This window comes from Cyprinodon variegatus, unplaced genomic scaffold, assembly GCF_000732505.1.
Source record: "Cyprinodon variegatus isolate N-32 unplaced genomic scaffold, C_variegatus-1.0 Scaffold100, whole genome shotgun sequence".
Classification (NCBI taxonomy): domain Eukaryota; kingdom Metazoa; phylum Chordata; class Actinopteri; order Cyprinodontiformes; family Cyprinodontidae; genus Cyprinodon; species Cyprinodon variegatus.
This window is the reverse complement of record NW_015150553.1, coordinates 1,415,324-1,433,449: the sequence shown is the minus strand read 5'-3', so window position 1 is coordinate 1,433,449 and position 18,126 is coordinate 1,415,324. Positions and strand designations below refer to the sequence as shown.

Sequence of the window (18,126 nt, the reverse complement as noted above, 5' to 3'; positions counted from 1 at the left end):
AACAACAAAATACATTTACATTATAAAATCTAACTTGAACATTTCCATATATATGCCAGTAATTTCTTTGGACCTGGGTCAGATATCCAATACATTTACAGCAGCTATAAGTAATTTCCTAAGTGTGCCATAATGCATTAGTGTTAAAAGCAGTTCCCTGACAGGGGTGTTTCCAGGACCACTCGGCTCATCCGATACATAATCGAATCTGAAGTTAAAATGTGTGCAGAGTGATGAGCAACAAATGATCTCATTAAATATTTAGAAACGTGTTGTTTGCAGACAAAGAGACAAGCGTCCAGAGTTACAGGGACTTTGCTTTGAGTGGCAAGAGCCCCACAAAAACAAATTCTACTGGGGTACAAATCTGATGTTGACCAGCATGGGTTTAAGTTTCCAAAAAAAGGATCGTTAACAGTCTGACGCACACAGCAGGTACAGGTCAGGCATTAATATTACAACAGGAGAAAGAGAGCCAGGGACCAGTTGATGCATGGTACAAGACAACAAAATACAAGCTCCACATGCACTTTTACTTTCCCACATTTAATCAGACTCAGATTAAAAGGAGTTCTTTCATTTGGGACCATCTGAACACATTCCCTTGTAAAAGCGTATATAACTATTAAGAGTTTAGTGTAAAAACATCAATAGACTAAATGGCTAAGTTCAATCTTTGTTTTTGACCCCATCCAGTGTAGATAAAAAACAACTGTACGGTATTTCAAATTATTTTTCCTCAGGAAACCAATAGGCATTTTACCTTTAGGATCTTGTAAGCACTACTCATTGAAGTGACTTTGTGGTTGGCATGGGAGCCTCCCAGTTTGCACAAGTGACACACCGGCCGTCTGCAGACTTCACAGTACATGTTGACCTTCTCCATCTCATGCTCTGGGCACATTAGTACCTATGACATTAAACAAAAAGAAAACACCAATCATGGTTCAGGACAAGTGGTACAAATAGAGTTCCATCAATCTAAACAAGCAGTGTCAAATTAGACAGAAAATCTGAAACATTTGGCTGCAGATTGCAGCATTCAAACATAAAGCAACATAGATAAAAAAACAACTGAAGTGAAACAGGATCTAAAAGTTGGTAAAAGGAGGAAGTTCTGAAAACGGTCTTAAAATACAGAGAGATGAATCAGTATTTTTAAATGCCAAGATCTGCCTTTATAGGTCAAAGACTGAAGTTGAGCTGCTTGATTAAGTTTAACTGGTCTCTGCAGTTTGTTTGCAATTTTTTGAACCATAAGATGAACCAGTTTTTGCACACAGGGAACTGCATGCTTTAAACACTTTTAATTACATGCATTTGTCTGTTTTAACCATTTAAACCCAGTTTCCCCACTCATTTTAACCTTCTTTTTCTTTAAATGGATTGAAATTAAACCGATGGCAGATATTTCAGTGCATAAAATAAACTTTCTATCTTTATGTTCTATTGATGATTTTGCAACTTAATCAGCACTAGTTTTATTAATCTGGAATATTTTATTTTTCATTCAATATCAATCAATTATTGCACAATAAGTTTGTGGAAGAACATGTACCAGTTTAAAATATACCATTTTTAAAACCAAAGAGGTTTAGTCTAAAACTAAAGATAATTAAAACTAACTGAAGATAATTTCAATGTCAAGAACAAGCAGGGAAAATGTCCCTTTTCTATTTGTTTCCTAAATAAGCTGGACCTCTCTTGGGCAGGAACTTTAAAACTAGAACTACAATATTTACTTCCACATACCTTCAAAGTAAATGGATCAATGAACTTCTAAGGACAATGATCACAGGTGGTACACCGCTTTGTGACTCATCGATTCAAAATGCTACGAATCATCTGATGTTCAAATAAGACGTTTGTTGCAGCTTGTTTGCAAAGCTCCAATCTCAGCCATGTTTGATTTAAAGACAGGGCTATATGCAGATTCTACAATTTTTAGGGTAAAAAAATTTGCACCAGACACAAAAAAAAAAACTTTTGAAGATCATGATTAGAGCAGAGATAAAAGATATCCAATATGCACTTATGTGCACAATTCTTTATCCCCTTCTTTTTTACACTGGTGACAACTCCGTTTTTTGAAGGGGGGGGGACAGCTCAGGGAGACACATGAAAATGTGAGCAGTCTCTCGTGAATCACAACTCACATGTAGTGCTGTCATTTACCTTTGGCCTAAAATTTGTGGTGGGACCAACATACTCATGCTGGGCTTTGGGCGTGCCCCAGGGATGGTGGAGTTTGAAGCACTCATTGCAGTAGCTAGCTTTGCAATCCATGCAGCTCTTCGTCGCTTCCTGCTGGTTTGGAGGTTTACAGATGTTGCACATGATCGCCACAGCTGCACGCGCGGCTTGTCTGTAGCGCTCCACGATACTCTCCAGGGTGAAGTTGCGGAACAACATGCTGATGCCGCGTTCGCCCAGATCAATGTCATGCTGGCAGCCCGGGCATGGGATGGCGGTGACCCGGGGCGTCACAGAGCCTCTGCGCCAGCCTGGCGATGAAATTGAACCTGAAGGAAAGCAAAAAGGCTCAAGTTGGGTAAAAAGATTCAGAGTAGAATGATTCCCACCCTCAGGCCATAACAGTTCCAGTCTTGTTTGAGGCCCTATTTGGACATGCAAGCAACAAAGTCATGAATTACAAGAAAGTAATGGTTTCCAAGAGATTCGAATGGGGGGCTTGGATGAACATGACCCATCCTCCAGTTACATCATCATTAGCGAATTGCCAACTATGATCTTATGGCCAAAACGCCTTTGTGCGCTGCCTTCACAAATAGGACCTCTGTATGTTTCCCTTTGAGCTTTTTTTTTTTTTCTAAAATGACAACTGCATGGAAGAATGGTATATAGAGCAAAACACCAACACAGGCAATACAAGAGGCAGATGTCATCCAGAGGGGGGAAAAAAAGGCAAAATGGGAAACAATCAGGGAAGAATGGAACATTATAAGCTTCTTGCTTCTGCCAATACACCCTTTTTCAGACCGTTTTAATTTATGTTATATGGACATATACTGTCTTTATTATATACTTGTATGTCTGAAATAAACAAACTAAGTGCAAACAATGAGTTAGTCAAACAAATCCCCCCCACCCCAAAAAAAATAAATAAAGCGACATAGAAACTAAAAATATGAGGAAAACAAAAACAATAAGTATTCAACAAAACCACTACGAGACTCAAATAAAAATGCTTTCAATATAGATAAAAAAAAACTACAAAAAACTTTTATATCAAATGTTCAGTGCAATGCAACATTACCAAAATCTCTCAAAAACACCTCTGCTTTCAAGAGTTTTGCACAATACCCATCTTGTTAGTGATGCTACAGCATCATAACAAGGCAGAAAGATGGAAACTCAAACCGTTCACAAGATCACATCACTGAGACAAGCAGAATGACTACACTGAAAGCCAGCAACTAAAGTCAGTAGACACACAAAATAAAAAAAATTGAGTCACGTTTTTGAGGGACAGGGGAAGAGAGGAGTGCTGGATTTATCTCAGATTGTAAGCCAGTATTTCCACTTCGCTTCCGGGGACCTGGAAATTAAATCAAACACTCCTCAGGTGAGCAAAACACACAAGGAAGCCACATCAAACAGCATTTCTGCAGAAATAAGGTAGAACTGTACACAAATAAAAAGCTGTGATAGAGCAACAAACTGATCTGTTTACAGTAGCCATATGCATGCTGGGTGAAATGAAGATTGTGTCTGTGTGGGGTCAGTTCACCAAGAAGGTGGTGAAATCTCAATATGGGCCAAATATTACAAATCCTACAGAAAGTCGAATGACCCAGACATGATTTATTTAGCCATCAGTTTGAGCCATGGTGATCTGACAATAAGATGACCCCAATAGCATTGAAGACAACCTTCTTAGACAAGTTATTGGATGATGAAAGCCTTACTTAAAGCTACTACTAAAGACCGAGGTTGTATCTTGTCCAGGAAAAGGGATCAATAAATGGATTTTTCTTTTCAGAAACATGATGACTCAGGAAAAAGTGTGAGCAAACAAACTGCATATAGGATATCCCTATAGCGAAATGTGCCGTCTCAATCATTTTTGGATAGGAAGCAGCAGCTCGGAATAAATAACTGCAGGAAAAGAATAACCCTTATTGGAAGACATTTTTTTTTTTAATGTTTGCTGTTCAGGTATAATCATAACTCCCTTCTATTCATGTTTATATTTTTATTGAAGTCATAACCGTATACCGTTAACAATCCCCAAGATCTGTTGACTACTGCTGCAACTAACAATTACATTACAGATCGATATGCTGATGAAGATTCTCCATCATCCAGGTCAGTCATTCTGTAAAAGTTTAAAAACAATCCACTGGACTTTGTTTCCAAGGTTTGAAGACGTTTCGCTACCTCTCCAGGAAGCTTTCTCAATTCAAATGTCCGCAGTGAGTTTGAGTCTTTATATAGACAAGGCCTTGTATTGCGTGGAAACATGCAAATGGAAACCGATGAGCGGGTTGTGGAGCTACTTTGTTTTTTTTTGATGGGGTGGGGGGTGATATCTGGAAGGGATCATCTCTATAACTCTTAACTTTGAGAGGGGTGTGAAGGAAGCCATCTATGTTAAGAGAGAAAAATCAACTTTAAACAGAGGTGGTAGACTCAGATTCCAGTTTCCAAAAACGTACTATTTTGTTATAGATATGAACCCTTCCAGATATCACCACACCCCCCACCCCATCACTGAGGAACAAAGTACCTCCTTAACGACTGACCCTTAATCAAAGACAGGTTTCAGGTATTACAGGCTGGAATGGAACCAAACGACCCATTCATCGGTTGCCATTTGCATGTTTCTAAGCAATACAAGGCCATGTCTATATAAAGACTCAAACTCACTGCGGATCCAGACATTTGAATTGAGAAAGCTTCCTGGAGAGGTGACGAAACGTCTTCAAATCTTGGCAACCAAGTCCAGTGGATTGTTTTTTAAACATTTACGGAATTACAGATCGATTAATCTGTCGATTGATAATCAGATAGCCAAAGATTCCTTAAAGAAGACTTTTTGCCATTAAAACAGGTTAAACTCAAAGTTTTCCACTTGATTGGATAGAGCATGTTAAATGCAAAATTTTCATATATTTCTTTTACAATATTAATATAATTACTGCTCTAACTGGGTTGCTTTGTCAGCTACAAGCATCTTTTAGAGTCTCTATATTCCAGTTAATGAGCAATTACTAAATTAAATGATTATTATTTCAATAATGGATTAATCATAATAATCCAATTGTGTCAGCCCTATTGCACCATATTTCCAAAGGTTTTTGCTCATTGTTTAAACTTGTAACATCCTGTCTCTAATACATGGGGCTGATTATGATGTTGGTACACCATTTAATGATACAAGAGCTTCAGCTGCACTAAGGTGCTTCACAACTTTAGGAATGCGTAAATGCCATTTCTTTTTACCATTCTACTGGAAGTGAATTCAGGCACGTTGTCCTGCAGTGTTCACTCGCATTCATCCAAGAGATGGCTGCAGTGAATATCTCCCCACTGCTAAGAGTCCAGAGGCAGTGTGGTTAACATCACAGCATAGATCTGTGATGGAAGCCTTGGCTGCAGCTGTTCAATCCCGAAAACTTATTTAATGAAGCTTTTCACAAGCTTCCTGATTATTACCGGTCCTTAAGATTAGCCAGGTCTGCAGAAGTTTGGAGACCTCTGAACACCGATTTCACTGTAACTCATTTGTTCATAAAGGTCTTAGAAGCAGCTTGCGTGCCTAGGTGCTGGTCTTAAATACCTGTGGCCATGGAAGTGGAGTGGAATACCTGAACTCGATATTTAAGGATGAATAAATACTTTTTTACTAATAGTGACTAACAAAGAGTCAAAAATCCATCCAGACTGGTTAATTGTTTTCTAATACCCTTTAAACAGAACCTTACTGATAATTTTAAGTTCCTCAAATGTTAAGCTTGTTTTTCAGACTGATCCAGCCTTAAAATTCAAAATGTAGAAATTTAGCAAGACCTTCATTTCTCTATAATGAAGTCTATAATACAAAAGAAATATGTTACACCAAATATTAAGGATTTCACTTTCTGTACTTGATCTTTTAAATTGAAAAGGAAAATAATCCTCTTTGACTGGTTTACTTGCCAGCAGGTCACATTCCAGTAAAAAAAAAAAAAAAAAAACTTCCCAGAAACTTCCCCACCAATTTTGTTCTTTTGTGTTTACTTTAATACATTGTTTAACAAAATGCACCTTTAGCAAAACTGGCCTAGTTAAAGTCAAGTATAAATTAATTAAATCCAGATTTCCATCTTGGAGGGTTGAGTTCGTATGTTTGTGTTGAGAGAACTAAAGTTGGAAATGCAGAGGAAGAGTTTCAACCAAACTAGGGTTTACAAAGAAGGGCAGGGGTTGGGGTCTAAAGCATCACTGTACTCACTACCATAGCTACTGAAAACACGGAGCCCACGTCTACCTCGACTTCCAAACGACCTTCGCCCTGTGGCTGCAAGCAATGGACAGAGAGGTGAAATGAGACCAACAAGAGAAATGAAGCCATACAGAATATGAAAGTGACGAGTGAATCCATGGTAAAAGCTTTAGAGTGGAAAAAAGAAAAACTTTGAAAAGAAAAAGAGAATAAAAACAGGCTATGAATCACAAAATATTGTTAACTTTGATTTATATTCTGAACAGCTTTTAGAAAAAAAAAAGAAAAAAAAGTACCGTAATAAAACTCAAAAACATTGTTTAGTTTGTTGAAAAACTAAACTGGTGCATCACAAACTAAATGTATCCACCAACTTACCCGCTTATCTTTACAAGCATTTATTTTGAAGAAAACCCCTAAATTTATTTAGATATTCTGTAAGAATAACCAACAAATCCCAAATCCATGTAAACCAGTGAAATGCTTCAGAGCCCTTATACTTAAACACTTTACATTAAGGTACTCTGCTGAAAAACCAATGATGTGTTGATGAGGCTAATTGTACTTTGCACCTGTTTTACTTTCTGTAATTTTACATCTTTAGACGTATGATCAGGATCAGCATATTTTAGGTGGTGCATCCTACTGTGGCTTTCTTAGCCATCCAGCTTGTGATGGAGCAGCATGATAAGGACAACATGTAGAAACTCAACCCCTGGCAAAACATTGGAGTAAACAGAAAAGTGCAACATTGAATACATTTAGGGAGTCGTTGGAGTGTACTTGAAAGGTTAGTAAAAAGCAATGCAATATTTATGCCTATAAGCCAAGGACCTTTAAAGTATGAGGCAGACTTGACCTAATCTGGATCAAGAAACAAAATTAAATCTTGAATGGGTCAATAGTAGTTAAATGTTGCTACTTTAACAATTTGCAGAGTTTCTCTATAATGTATGCAGCATTAAGTCAGTCGTTCAGGGGGCTACTTGTGTTTAGAGGATGATACGTTTTAAAGCTGCGTTTATGCACAAAATACCATGTAGAAAAGGTTTTTTTTTGGTCAGTTGTATGACCATTGAGGCAATGGGGAATTTGAGGGTCTGCATTTTGAAAATTGGCATTTACTTTGGAGATTATGTCATTCCAACTTGTTAAATTTGAGTTTGGAGATTATGAAGGCACTATCATGTTGGGTGATGCTGAGGGAATTCAACCATCTGATTTGGTCCTAGGAAGCCCAGCAATATTATCAAGAGACAGAAAGCTAAACAGAGAATAATGGTTAAAAAGATTTTAGTCTTTTAACTTTATGTCAAGACAGTTTAACACCCACCCCCCTTGGGAAACTAATCTGAAGTCAATAAAATTAACTAGATCAATCACAAGTTAGTTTTATATACTCATGGCTTTGAAGCACTTTCAACATAAAGCTGAGAAAGTACTTCGATTTAGGTTTTGTGACCACCTCCTCATTTCCCAGCAAATCACACCAAAGCTGCCTGCTCTTTCTTTCCCTCCCTTTATTATTCAGTCCCTCATTCATTCCTTACAGGCAGGTCGCATCACTATGGCTACAGGTTATCTGATCTCTGAGGGGCAGAGGCACAACAACAAGCTTCTCCATTAGTGAGTATGGGCTGATCATGTGTTTAAAGCCCTGCAAAAATCCCCCCAGACCTATTAAACTTCAGCATCTACAGGTAAGATGCATTTAAAACAGGAGCAAATTTGTCAGATAATCAAAACTAATCCAAGTTAGGAAAAAAAAAAAGAAAGTCAAGAAATTTTGCATACGAAGCTATTTTTCTGTGCCAACAAATTCAGATATTTGTTTATTAAAAGTAGGATTTAATCATTTTCTCTTTAAACAGATGCAGTGCTGTCACCAAATAATGAGCTCATTCAGGCTGCTGAGGTTCTGAGCGAGTGAAAGCACACAGAGCTTTTTCAGCTAGGGCTAAATCTCTCACTGAAAGCTGTTCACCTTACAGTGCTTTAGGGATTTCCGTTTCTCTGGCCTGTTGCTTCAAGTTCCTCATGGTAGAATATGACAACGTGGCATTTCAGGTTCATAATTACAGGATATCAAAACTGAAATGACAGTCTGGGGTTATCTTTGACTTTGTATTACAAGGGGGGGGATGTACATTTTACATGATTCTACTTTCTCTGCAATAAAATATAATTTTTTTTTAATCCAATCATTTTTAGTTACAGGTAAGAGAGCTGTTACTGTAAATCAATGTTTTATTGAAGCGAACATTGTTCAAGATTTCACAATTTAAACTGTCTCTGGACCAAATCATGTATAAATGTTAACAGATGCAGGATGCTCCTGGACAGACCTTCAAAGCTCAAATGAAACTGTACTTCTGCTGGAATGTTCAGCCTTCCTGTTATCTGTCAAAAGCCTCACTCTCCCAGTAGAAGTCGAATGCTCACCTGTAGTTTCCTTTAAAATAGCCTTCTTCAACCATTTCTGCTAAGACCTTATTTTCAAACACCTCACTTATCCCTAATGTAGCCATCCAAAAGTATAAACTCAACATTTTCCAAAACTAAGGCCTATTCCAGATTGGGCAAATTGTAGATCCTAATCCTTCACCTTCCACAGGGTTAACAGTAAGAACATCATCATGGGTAGAATAGGAACTCTGGATGGCTGTGCTGAATCAGAACAGCCCTTCCAGACATCGGAATGCAACATAAAAGCACATGAATGACAATGATAAACCAGAACTAAAAAAAAAAAAAAACATATACAAGCATTGAGGTTAGCATGATCACAGAGCACACACGAAAAAAAAAAAAAAACTTTTGTTTAATTTCATATGTGCTATACAGCGCCTATATATTCCTGTCTTGCAAAGGTTTGTGGGAAACTGTAAAGCCTCTTAATGGTTCACCGGGAGGTCCTTATCTTGAGTGTACCTTCGATAGGAAGCATCCTTCTCCTTCCTTAGTGCCAGCCATGTTCAGACAGCACTTATGCAGAGAGCGTTCTCACTTCAACTTCAAGTGTCCAAATTTGACCAATTCCAATAAAGCCACAGTATCAGCCAGTTCCAAGCATTGCATCAATGACTTTTCAGAATGAAGTCTGATTCGTTTTACATTTATGACTAAATTGTCAGGTCCAATCAAGCCCAAAAAAAATAATAATAATGCATTAGAGCCATAAAAACAAAAAAATACTATACAGTTAAAACCTATACCAGGGGTAGGAAATGTCAGTCCTCAAGTGTTACAGCCCTGCAGCTTTCACACATGAAAAGAAAGGCCAAACTACCTCCTTGGCATGTTGGTAAGATTAGTGCAGGCCTGATTTGGCAATTGGGTGAAAGTGTTCTCAGTTGGAATTTTTTTACCTTACAGACTTTTTTTAAGAAAGAAAATAAAGGATCGAGATTACTTTTTGTTGCAGAAAAAAAACATTTAAAATGTCTGAAGCAAGAACAGTCAGGAACGACTGTAAAGATGGTAAAGAGGAGCTCAGACCTCTCAGGATGCAGAAAGGCTACTTTTCCCCCTTATCAACCTGTTTAAGACAAATGGACGTTCAACCTGGAAGACACAGTGAGTTAATCAAGCTTTCTGCAACTCCTCCAGTCTAAACCAGCTTTACCTTACAGCAACTCTGCTTGATTAGAGCATTTTAAAAGCCTTGAATCAGCTTACAGGTGTGCAGTGCCGTCTTCTGTGTACATACCACCCAGCTGTAAAAAGCATTAGAGGTGAAATGAAAATCGTAGCCACTCTACAATTCTCAAAGCACTTTCCTAAATTAAAAACATGCCTGAAATAGACATTGGTTTTCCTCAGGGCGATTAAAAGCAGCCAGCAGAGACAATCAACAAGCAGAGATCTTGTCAACAACACTTTAACCTTTGAAACCGCAGTCGGTCCATCAAATTCCCTTCAGTTTCATTGTTTATTTCAAGAGTAGGAGATAAGAAAAGGTGCTGAACAAAATCATTTTTTTCAAATGTTTGTTCTAATTTATTTGGGACAAGAGAGGGGGGGGGGTATCTGCAGTGCATTTAAACCCAGATATTCATTGAATACTTGCCCTACTTCCTGCTGCTCCAACTCTAAGCCTATTCACTCTGAACCAGTCATTTGCATCAGCTCAAAATTTGCTTATCGGTTCACGAAATACTCTCAGACACTGCCCTGTGTGTAACAGACGTATGAGTGAATACAATGTCACAGAATGTTGGTCTATTTTTGTAAAGTGAAAATTAATTTGGACTTTTTGAAAGTAGAAGCAGAACTAAAAACTAAACCTAAAGGGAGAAATAAGAGGAAGGTAAATAGGAACTGGGCTCAGTTGGGCAAAGATCATTTTGACTTTGCTGAAAGCCATCAAATATGAACCAAGATCTATCAGAAAGTTTTTTCCCACGACCCGGTTATTAATTTCCATCAGCTGAATTAACTTCTAATCAGAAGGGAGCAGTTTCCAGACAGAGGCTCTCGCTAATTCCTAAACACACATGATCTGAAAACCTAATCTCAACAGTAAACCTCACTCCTGGAACACACTGAACTTTAATGACCATGCTTTCCTCACCACCCGCACTCACCTGATCTAACCAGCCTGTCCAGCCTCTCCATGGAGGGAGAAGGCACCCTGGACCTGGGGCTTCCTGGCACAGAGCTCTCAGAGCCGGCGTCGAACGAGTCCTCATAGTTCAGCATCAGCAGCTCTTTCACGCACTTGTGGCAGACACTGTGCTGGCAGGGCAGGATAAGCGGGTGGGTGAAGAGCTCCTTGCAGATGGGACATATCAGCTCCCGCTCAATGTTCTTGATTGGGACCTGGTGGGAGAGGAATCTGTTACCAACAACATTACAATCATAGCAGGCGTTTGTCATGCTGGACATGCAGTGAAGGGCAGTTATCAAATTTCATTGGTTTATCACAAAAGCAACAAACATTACCCTCACATTTGGAGCCCTAATGTGAAATCAGAAGACTTCAGAAAAAATACAGACATTGAGTCCAACGAGCAAACAAGAATAGATATCTACTGCAGATATATGGAGTTTTGCTGCAGGAGAAACAAGCCTCACCATCACAGGTGTTGCAATTTTCACACCAAGACCCAATAAAGCAGCAATTGCCATCCACACTGAAAAAAGTGTAACATGCAGCTGTTCATTCAAACTCATGCTTTTCACTCTAAACTAGATAAAATTATTGATTTGATTATGTAAATCATTCTTTTTGGATTTTGAGACATCTAGTTTGATTTAACCTGAACTACACATAGAAAGGACCCAAAACAAAGTTTTGGATTTCTCTCAATATGTATATATTTATTCATTGCCTTCAGTTTTGCATGCAGTCAGAGCACGTCTTTCTGCATGGAGTTTGCATGTTTTCCCTGAACATGTGTGAGTTCTCCCCAGGTACTCCAGCTTCCTCCCACAATCCAAAAAACATGATCGTTAGGTTAATTGGCTTGTCTAAATTCGCGTATGTGAAAAATCTAATTTGATTATATTTAAATTAACTAGTTTCTATACAAACATTAATTCTTGTTAATTTAGTTAAAAGGAAGTATATTAGGTTGGTCCAATGTAAATATATTATTGTGGTTCAGGGCAACGATTTTAAGTTTTGTCAAGTGCAGCATTAATGTTTACATCAACATAATATTATAAGTTCATAACAAACAATAAAATTCAGATTCTGTGAAGTGAAATATTTTAGATGTGATATCTGGACATATTTTTTTTTTTTGTTTGAGCAAGGTTATGCTTTTTCCAGTGATCTGTTTCTTATTGCATTACATAAGACAGGATTAACCCTGGCTAAATATAGAGAAACAGAAATATCAGCTTCACGTTTTAACACATTAATGGACCAACTTCTCCCATCCACCAACCAGCTGCTGATGGTTCAGCTGTTTTTACAGGTGGCACAACTAAAACAATTGATCCAGATTTGGAAGGAAACAAACAAGCGAAAGGATGAAGGAAGTTTTAGGACAGAAAGGCGAATATAAAGGAGACAATGAGTGGGATCAACAATGAATGGCAGCAGCTGCAGCAGGCTGGTTTAACAATGAGTGGAAGGAAAACTGTCCCTTCTTACCGGAAAGGCTCCACTGCTGCGCCGCGTCTCCGCTGTCATGATGAGGCAGAAAACCTGCTTTCTGGGTCAGATAGTTTTAAAAAGCGCAGGATCCGACGGTCCGAGAGCGACAGACAGCTACTGCAAACTTTCCTGACGCCTGAGGGGGGAGGATGCGGAGCAGCCACGGCTGCGTGGATTTAAAGAGTGACGGCGCGCCACGCCACGCTGCGTTATCTGTGCGTGAATCAGCAGCTACTCCGCTGCAGCAGTCCGTGGGGGGGGAGGAGGAGGAGGAGGAGGAGGAGAGGATAGGCTGGCAGCAGGGGCGTAGCCAGAATTTTTTATAAGGGGGGCCAGGCAATAACTAATATAGACTGAGGGGGGCTGAAATACGCACCACAAGCTCAGGGTCAATCTACACTGTTCCAAAAGGAAAATTAACAAGCAAAACATCCGTATTTTCTAAATAAAGACTTTCCTACAGCCTTTGCTAACAAATAGACGGATATATTCAAACATCCGTCATTTCTAGATAAAAAGTATAGTGGATAAAATACTTTCAGGTTTGAGTTCTGGGGCAGACATCTTTTCCATTGTCATTACTTACCTACTTATATCAATAATCTTTCAGCATAAAATTTATACTTACATGTATTAATATCTACATGAATTGATGATTTAATACGTTTTTATTAAAATACTTATTTATCTATGATTTCACTTAAGACTCCTAGATGACTTGCAAAGAAATATTATTCTCTTTACCCAATATAAGACAAAATCTAGTTCTGAAAAGAGCATGAATTCTGTATTTATCATCTTTAATGTTAGTATATTGATGAGCATAATTAAACACAGGGTTTTTGTTGTCAAGTAATTGGTAATATATATAAAATTCAAATGTTTTGAATATTCCACCTGACAGTATTGCTGATGCCACCATCTGTATTAGAGGGAAGAAAATGGTAGCGATGGCCAATGATTGGCTAAGGGTGGCCACATTAAAAAAATAATGCAACCAATTTTGGCATTTACTTAATTATATTTATTTACTTTAACAGATTTTTTTTTTATTTTAGCAGGGAAGGACATAAAACAATTGTGTTACTGTGTCTAAATTCAAGGTATAGTGGATAAAAGTATTTCAGGTTTCAGTTCTGGGGCAGACATCTTTGCCATTGTCATTACTTACCTACTTATCAATAATCATTCTGCATAAATTTGATATTTATGAGTCAACATCAATTGATTATTTAATAGTACAATAGTATAGTCAAGTACACTTGACTATACTATTGTTTACTTTATTGTTTACTAAAGTATATTTTAAGTATACTTTAGTAAACTTAAAAATGTCCCAATTTAGTTCGAAATATTACTTTAGTAATACTTCAAGGGTGGGGGTGTATCTAGAACTCAGAATGTTGCTGCTAATTTTCTAGACTTCATGACAAGAGCATTTCACGCCCTATTGGTTACTTTGATGTGTGAACCTCCCCCTTCACACTCCTTTCATAACATCAGGCGTCTGCAGGGGTAGAGCTAGAAGGGGGGCCAGAGGTGGCCATGGCCAGCCTTAGCCAATCTTTGGCCACCCCTATTTTTTCCCTCTCATACAGATGGTGGCAGCAGTAAACATCCAAGTACTCTCAAGTGGAATATTCAAAATATTTAATTTTTTTGTGGTTATTTATACACATCAATATACTAACATTAAAGATGATAAGTACAGAATTCATGCTCTTTTCAGAACTAGATTTTGTCTTATATGGGGTAAAGAGAAAATTATGTGTCTCTGCAAGTCATCTAGGAGTCTTTAGTGAAATCAGTCTTATCAAATAATCAATTTATGTAGATATTAGTACTTGTAAATATCAATTTTATGCAGAATTTGTATTGACAAAAGTAGGTAAGTAATGTAAGTAATATCTAGAAATTGCGGATGTTTAAATATATGCATCCATTTGTTAGCAAAGGCTGTAGGAAAGAAAGTTTGTCTTTATTTAGAAAATATGGATGTTTTGCTTGTTAATTTGTTCCTGTTGGAACAGTGAGATTGACCCTGAGGTTCTCATGCCTATCAATTTCAGCCAGCCCTCAGTGTACATTAGTTATTGCCTGGCCACCCTTATAAAAAAATTTCTGGCTACGCCTCTGGGTGTCTGTACCTGAAAATGTCCTGACTTCTTTCTATGCAGGATCTTTTCTTTTTTTTTTTTTTTTTTTTTTTTTTTTTTTTTTTTTTTTACAGTGGGTAGCATTCAAATTACTATTAGCTATTTGGATTTTCTGAATATGAAGACTTAAAACAACAAAACTAAAGGCTAAACGGAAAGACCAAGTATTTTTGTAAGTATTGAAGGAACTCTGAATCTGTGGAGGACAAATCCTGCCACAATTAAAAGGAATAAAAAAATAAAATAATACTATCATAAATAAACAATACCTTGAAATTTACTAAGCATATTTATATGAAAGTAATTCATAATTTTTTAATATCTCTCTAATTCTTATCAGGTTTTTGCATTTAATGGCTCACTAATTTAAAATGGATTTGATTTATGAGTGATTTATGTATTTATTTATCCTAAATTATGGTCGGATTATTCCTTCATATAAAACAGGAGTAGGTTATATAAAATGTCTCTTTATGTTAAAGATAGAGCTTCAATTAGTTGTGGAGATTTTTTTTCTTCTCTTAAAAAAACTCTATGGGACATAAAATAAATGTATATTTTTGCACTGATAAAACTCACCTATATTTATCTTAAAATGGTGAAACATATTTAAATATGTCAATATGACTCAGCATGATGTTTTGCATTCCTGTTCTGCCTCTGGGTGATGGGATTGGATCCTTCATCCCATGGTGCATGGCCTGATAGTTTTTTTTTAATCCAAGCAACCCATAGCATTTTTTAATTTTGTATTTCATATATTTAATATTATGTTGTCATATAATTAAATGATGTAAACAATAAACATCTGATATAATTATAGATTATTTGTTTTCTATACATTTTTGTGCTAATTGTTCCATATTCTGCTACCTATACTGTGTGTTATGTAATGAAAACTAGTAATACTGCCCTGTAATTAGAGAGTGTTGGCCTAGTGAATAAGAGCAGTGAGCTTGTCCTCTGGGAAGGTTACAAGTTCGATCCCCACAGCCTCCACTCTGGGTTCCTGAGCAAGACCTTTAACCCCACATTGCTCCTGGATGCCTTGCAATGGCAGCCCACTGCTCACCTAGGGGATGGGTTAAATGCGTCCACAATCTGAACTGGGTTTCTAAAAGGAACAACCTAAAGGCTGATGATGATTTAAGAAACTAAAATAGACAATCATAAATCAGGAAAAAAGTGCTTTTGGTTTCGTTTGCAGCACCAGTTAATTTTGTATGACCTGCTTCTACAAAAGGGGTGAAAAATACTGAAAGAAATATTTTCATCAATAAAATTGCACCCTTCCATTAAATATGGAGCACTAATAATTATCAAAGATTTCTTTGAATTGTTAAAAATTGTTAAAACAAAATAAAGACTAGCTTCTGTTGTACTGCCTAAATATTGCATCACTATAGTGGTACTTGTACAGCGTAGATCCTTATGGCTCTAAAACAGCGAAGAGGCTAAAAATAAATTTAAACATTAAACACAAGGTTTATTAAAAGGAAATACAATTAAACTTAATTTGAATGAGATTTAAGATTTTTTTTAACTGCTAATGAATTACAAAGCAAAGCTACGTTTAAAGTACACGTGTAAGAAATGGCTTGGCTTATTTATTTTTAACGGAAAATTAATATAGCAACATGGTTGTACAATTTGGAGGAAGGCCAATTAAAATGTGCGCAATTTTACTTCCATAACATGCATTAGGTTTTAGAGATAGCAAAAGTAAGACAAAAAGATGCAAAGTGTTGGAATTACGCAGTTAAATAAAATTACATATTCACTGACATGTATTAATCGAATTAGACTCAATTGCTGGGTACTTTTCAGAGATAAATGTGAATGCAGAGTGCAAATAAGATCTTCATCCATTCATTCCTGTCTGTCAATTTCTGTTAAATGTTTTTTAAAACCCTGTATTGAAACAATTCCTAATGCAATAATTAAATAAATGAAAATTGCCCAAAGATAGGATTTCTTTGATTTGGTTAGAAACCCAACACATAATATTGTTATGATAAGGTGCAAATGGATTAAGGATCGAGTCACAAAACACTTTGAAGGCACGTCTGGGATTAACAGAATGGTTTTCTTTGTCATTAGGAAGGGAAAATGTGTTAGTAGGTCAACTGTTCCTTAATACCCAGTGGACGGTATCTCCTTTCTCCCCATTGCAAAAAAAGTTTTCCCGTTTAGTCCTGCCAGCTGGCTGAGTAAAGTATTGCTGTTCTACATTTACCTGTGCTCCAGTTTTCTCTGACTCCTCACGCCATTTTTCCCCCTAAATTTTCAGTCTTTTGTTTGTTACTACCTTGGAAGAAAAAATGGATGATACTATGTCTATGCATTTGTCCTTTGCCTGACTGCTTGGTCCCTGACAGTCACCCTTACAAAGAGAAAACTCCAACTGCAACATTCCTCTCCAAAATCAAGCTTAGACTCACATCCTTTGAATTTATTTAACGGAGACTTGCAACAAAAACAAAACAGGAATCTTATAAATAGATAAAAGGGGAGCCAGTATAATGACTTTAGAACTGGGGTGATGTGCTCCACTTTCTTAGTTTTAGTGAGGACAACAGCAGCAGCATTCTGGATCAGCTGCTGCTGTCTTATCAATTTTTTAAGAAGACCCATGGAAAAAAACATTTCAAAGACGATTATTAGTTTTTTAAGGTCCTGCTGAGACATTAGTTCTTTAAATCTGGAGATGATAGAGGGATGACTTTTTACTGCCTTTCACTGCCTCTGAGTGTTCAGGTCTGAGTCCATCCATTAATACGCCCAGATTTAGAGCCTGATTGGTTTCCTGCAGTATCAACTCCAACCTTTAAACGCTCTTTGTTTGATTCAAAAATTATAACATCAGTTCTGTTTTGATTCAGCTAAAGAAAATTTTAACACATCGACATGTTAATTTTTATTTTTCAATGGGTTAATAGTGGTGTAGTAATGTGTAGATATTAAATCTTGATATCTACATGCTGTCTGTTTTTTTTTTTTTTTTTTTTTTTTAGCCTTTTCTGTCCTACCATCAAAAATGTAATTAGGAGGAGTGTATGCTTTGATATTATGCCCAAATCCTCTTTATCATCCTTTAACCCATGGCTCTCACTGTATAAGTATAGAGTGAAATAAAGTTTAGCTAGTCCATTTAAGAATTTAAAAAGTTTATCTAATTATTTGATGGAGCATTTCATTATTACCTTGTCCATATCATTATTTGAACTGAACTGAATGTCTTTATGGTAATTCCATAAGTACAATTAAGTTAAAAGTAAAATGCATTATCTAATAATAAACCTCACAATGTGTAGTTTAATGTATATAAAATATGTTGGTACTTTATATCTTTAGTTCTTTCAAAATGTAAAAAAAAATAGAACTAAATAGTGTTGCTGTGATTAAAACACATAAAA

The 18,126-nt window shown here is 36.9% G+C and overlaps 1 protein-coding gene across 6 annotated transcripts in view; it reads right to left on the bottom strand.

Annotated features, from left to right (window-relative positions):
- trim36 (tripartite motif containing 36) overlaps nt 1–18,126 on the bottom strand; it is a 32,461-nt gene that overhangs the window by 12,475 nt on the left and 1,860 nt on the right. The window contains exons 2-6 of one of the 6 annotated variants that reach the window (XM_015374338.1): nt 11,035–11,269; nt 6,461–6,523; nt 3,479–3,559; nt 2,176–2,522; nt 764–910 (exon numbers count right to left, since the gene is read on the bottom strand). In XM_015374338.1, the coding sequence (XP_015229824.1) occupies nt 764–910; nt 2,176–2,522; nt 3,479–3,559; nt 6,461–6,523; nt 11,035–11,269 (873 nt within the window). Of the gene's footprint in view, nt 1–763; nt 911–2,175; nt 2,523–3,478; nt 3,560–6,457; nt 6,524–11,034; nt 11,270–12,551; nt 12,758–18,126 lie in introns of those variants that run through there. The other 5 variants (XM_015374340.1, XM_015374341.1, XM_015374339.1 and 2 more) reach the window with 5 other exon arrangements.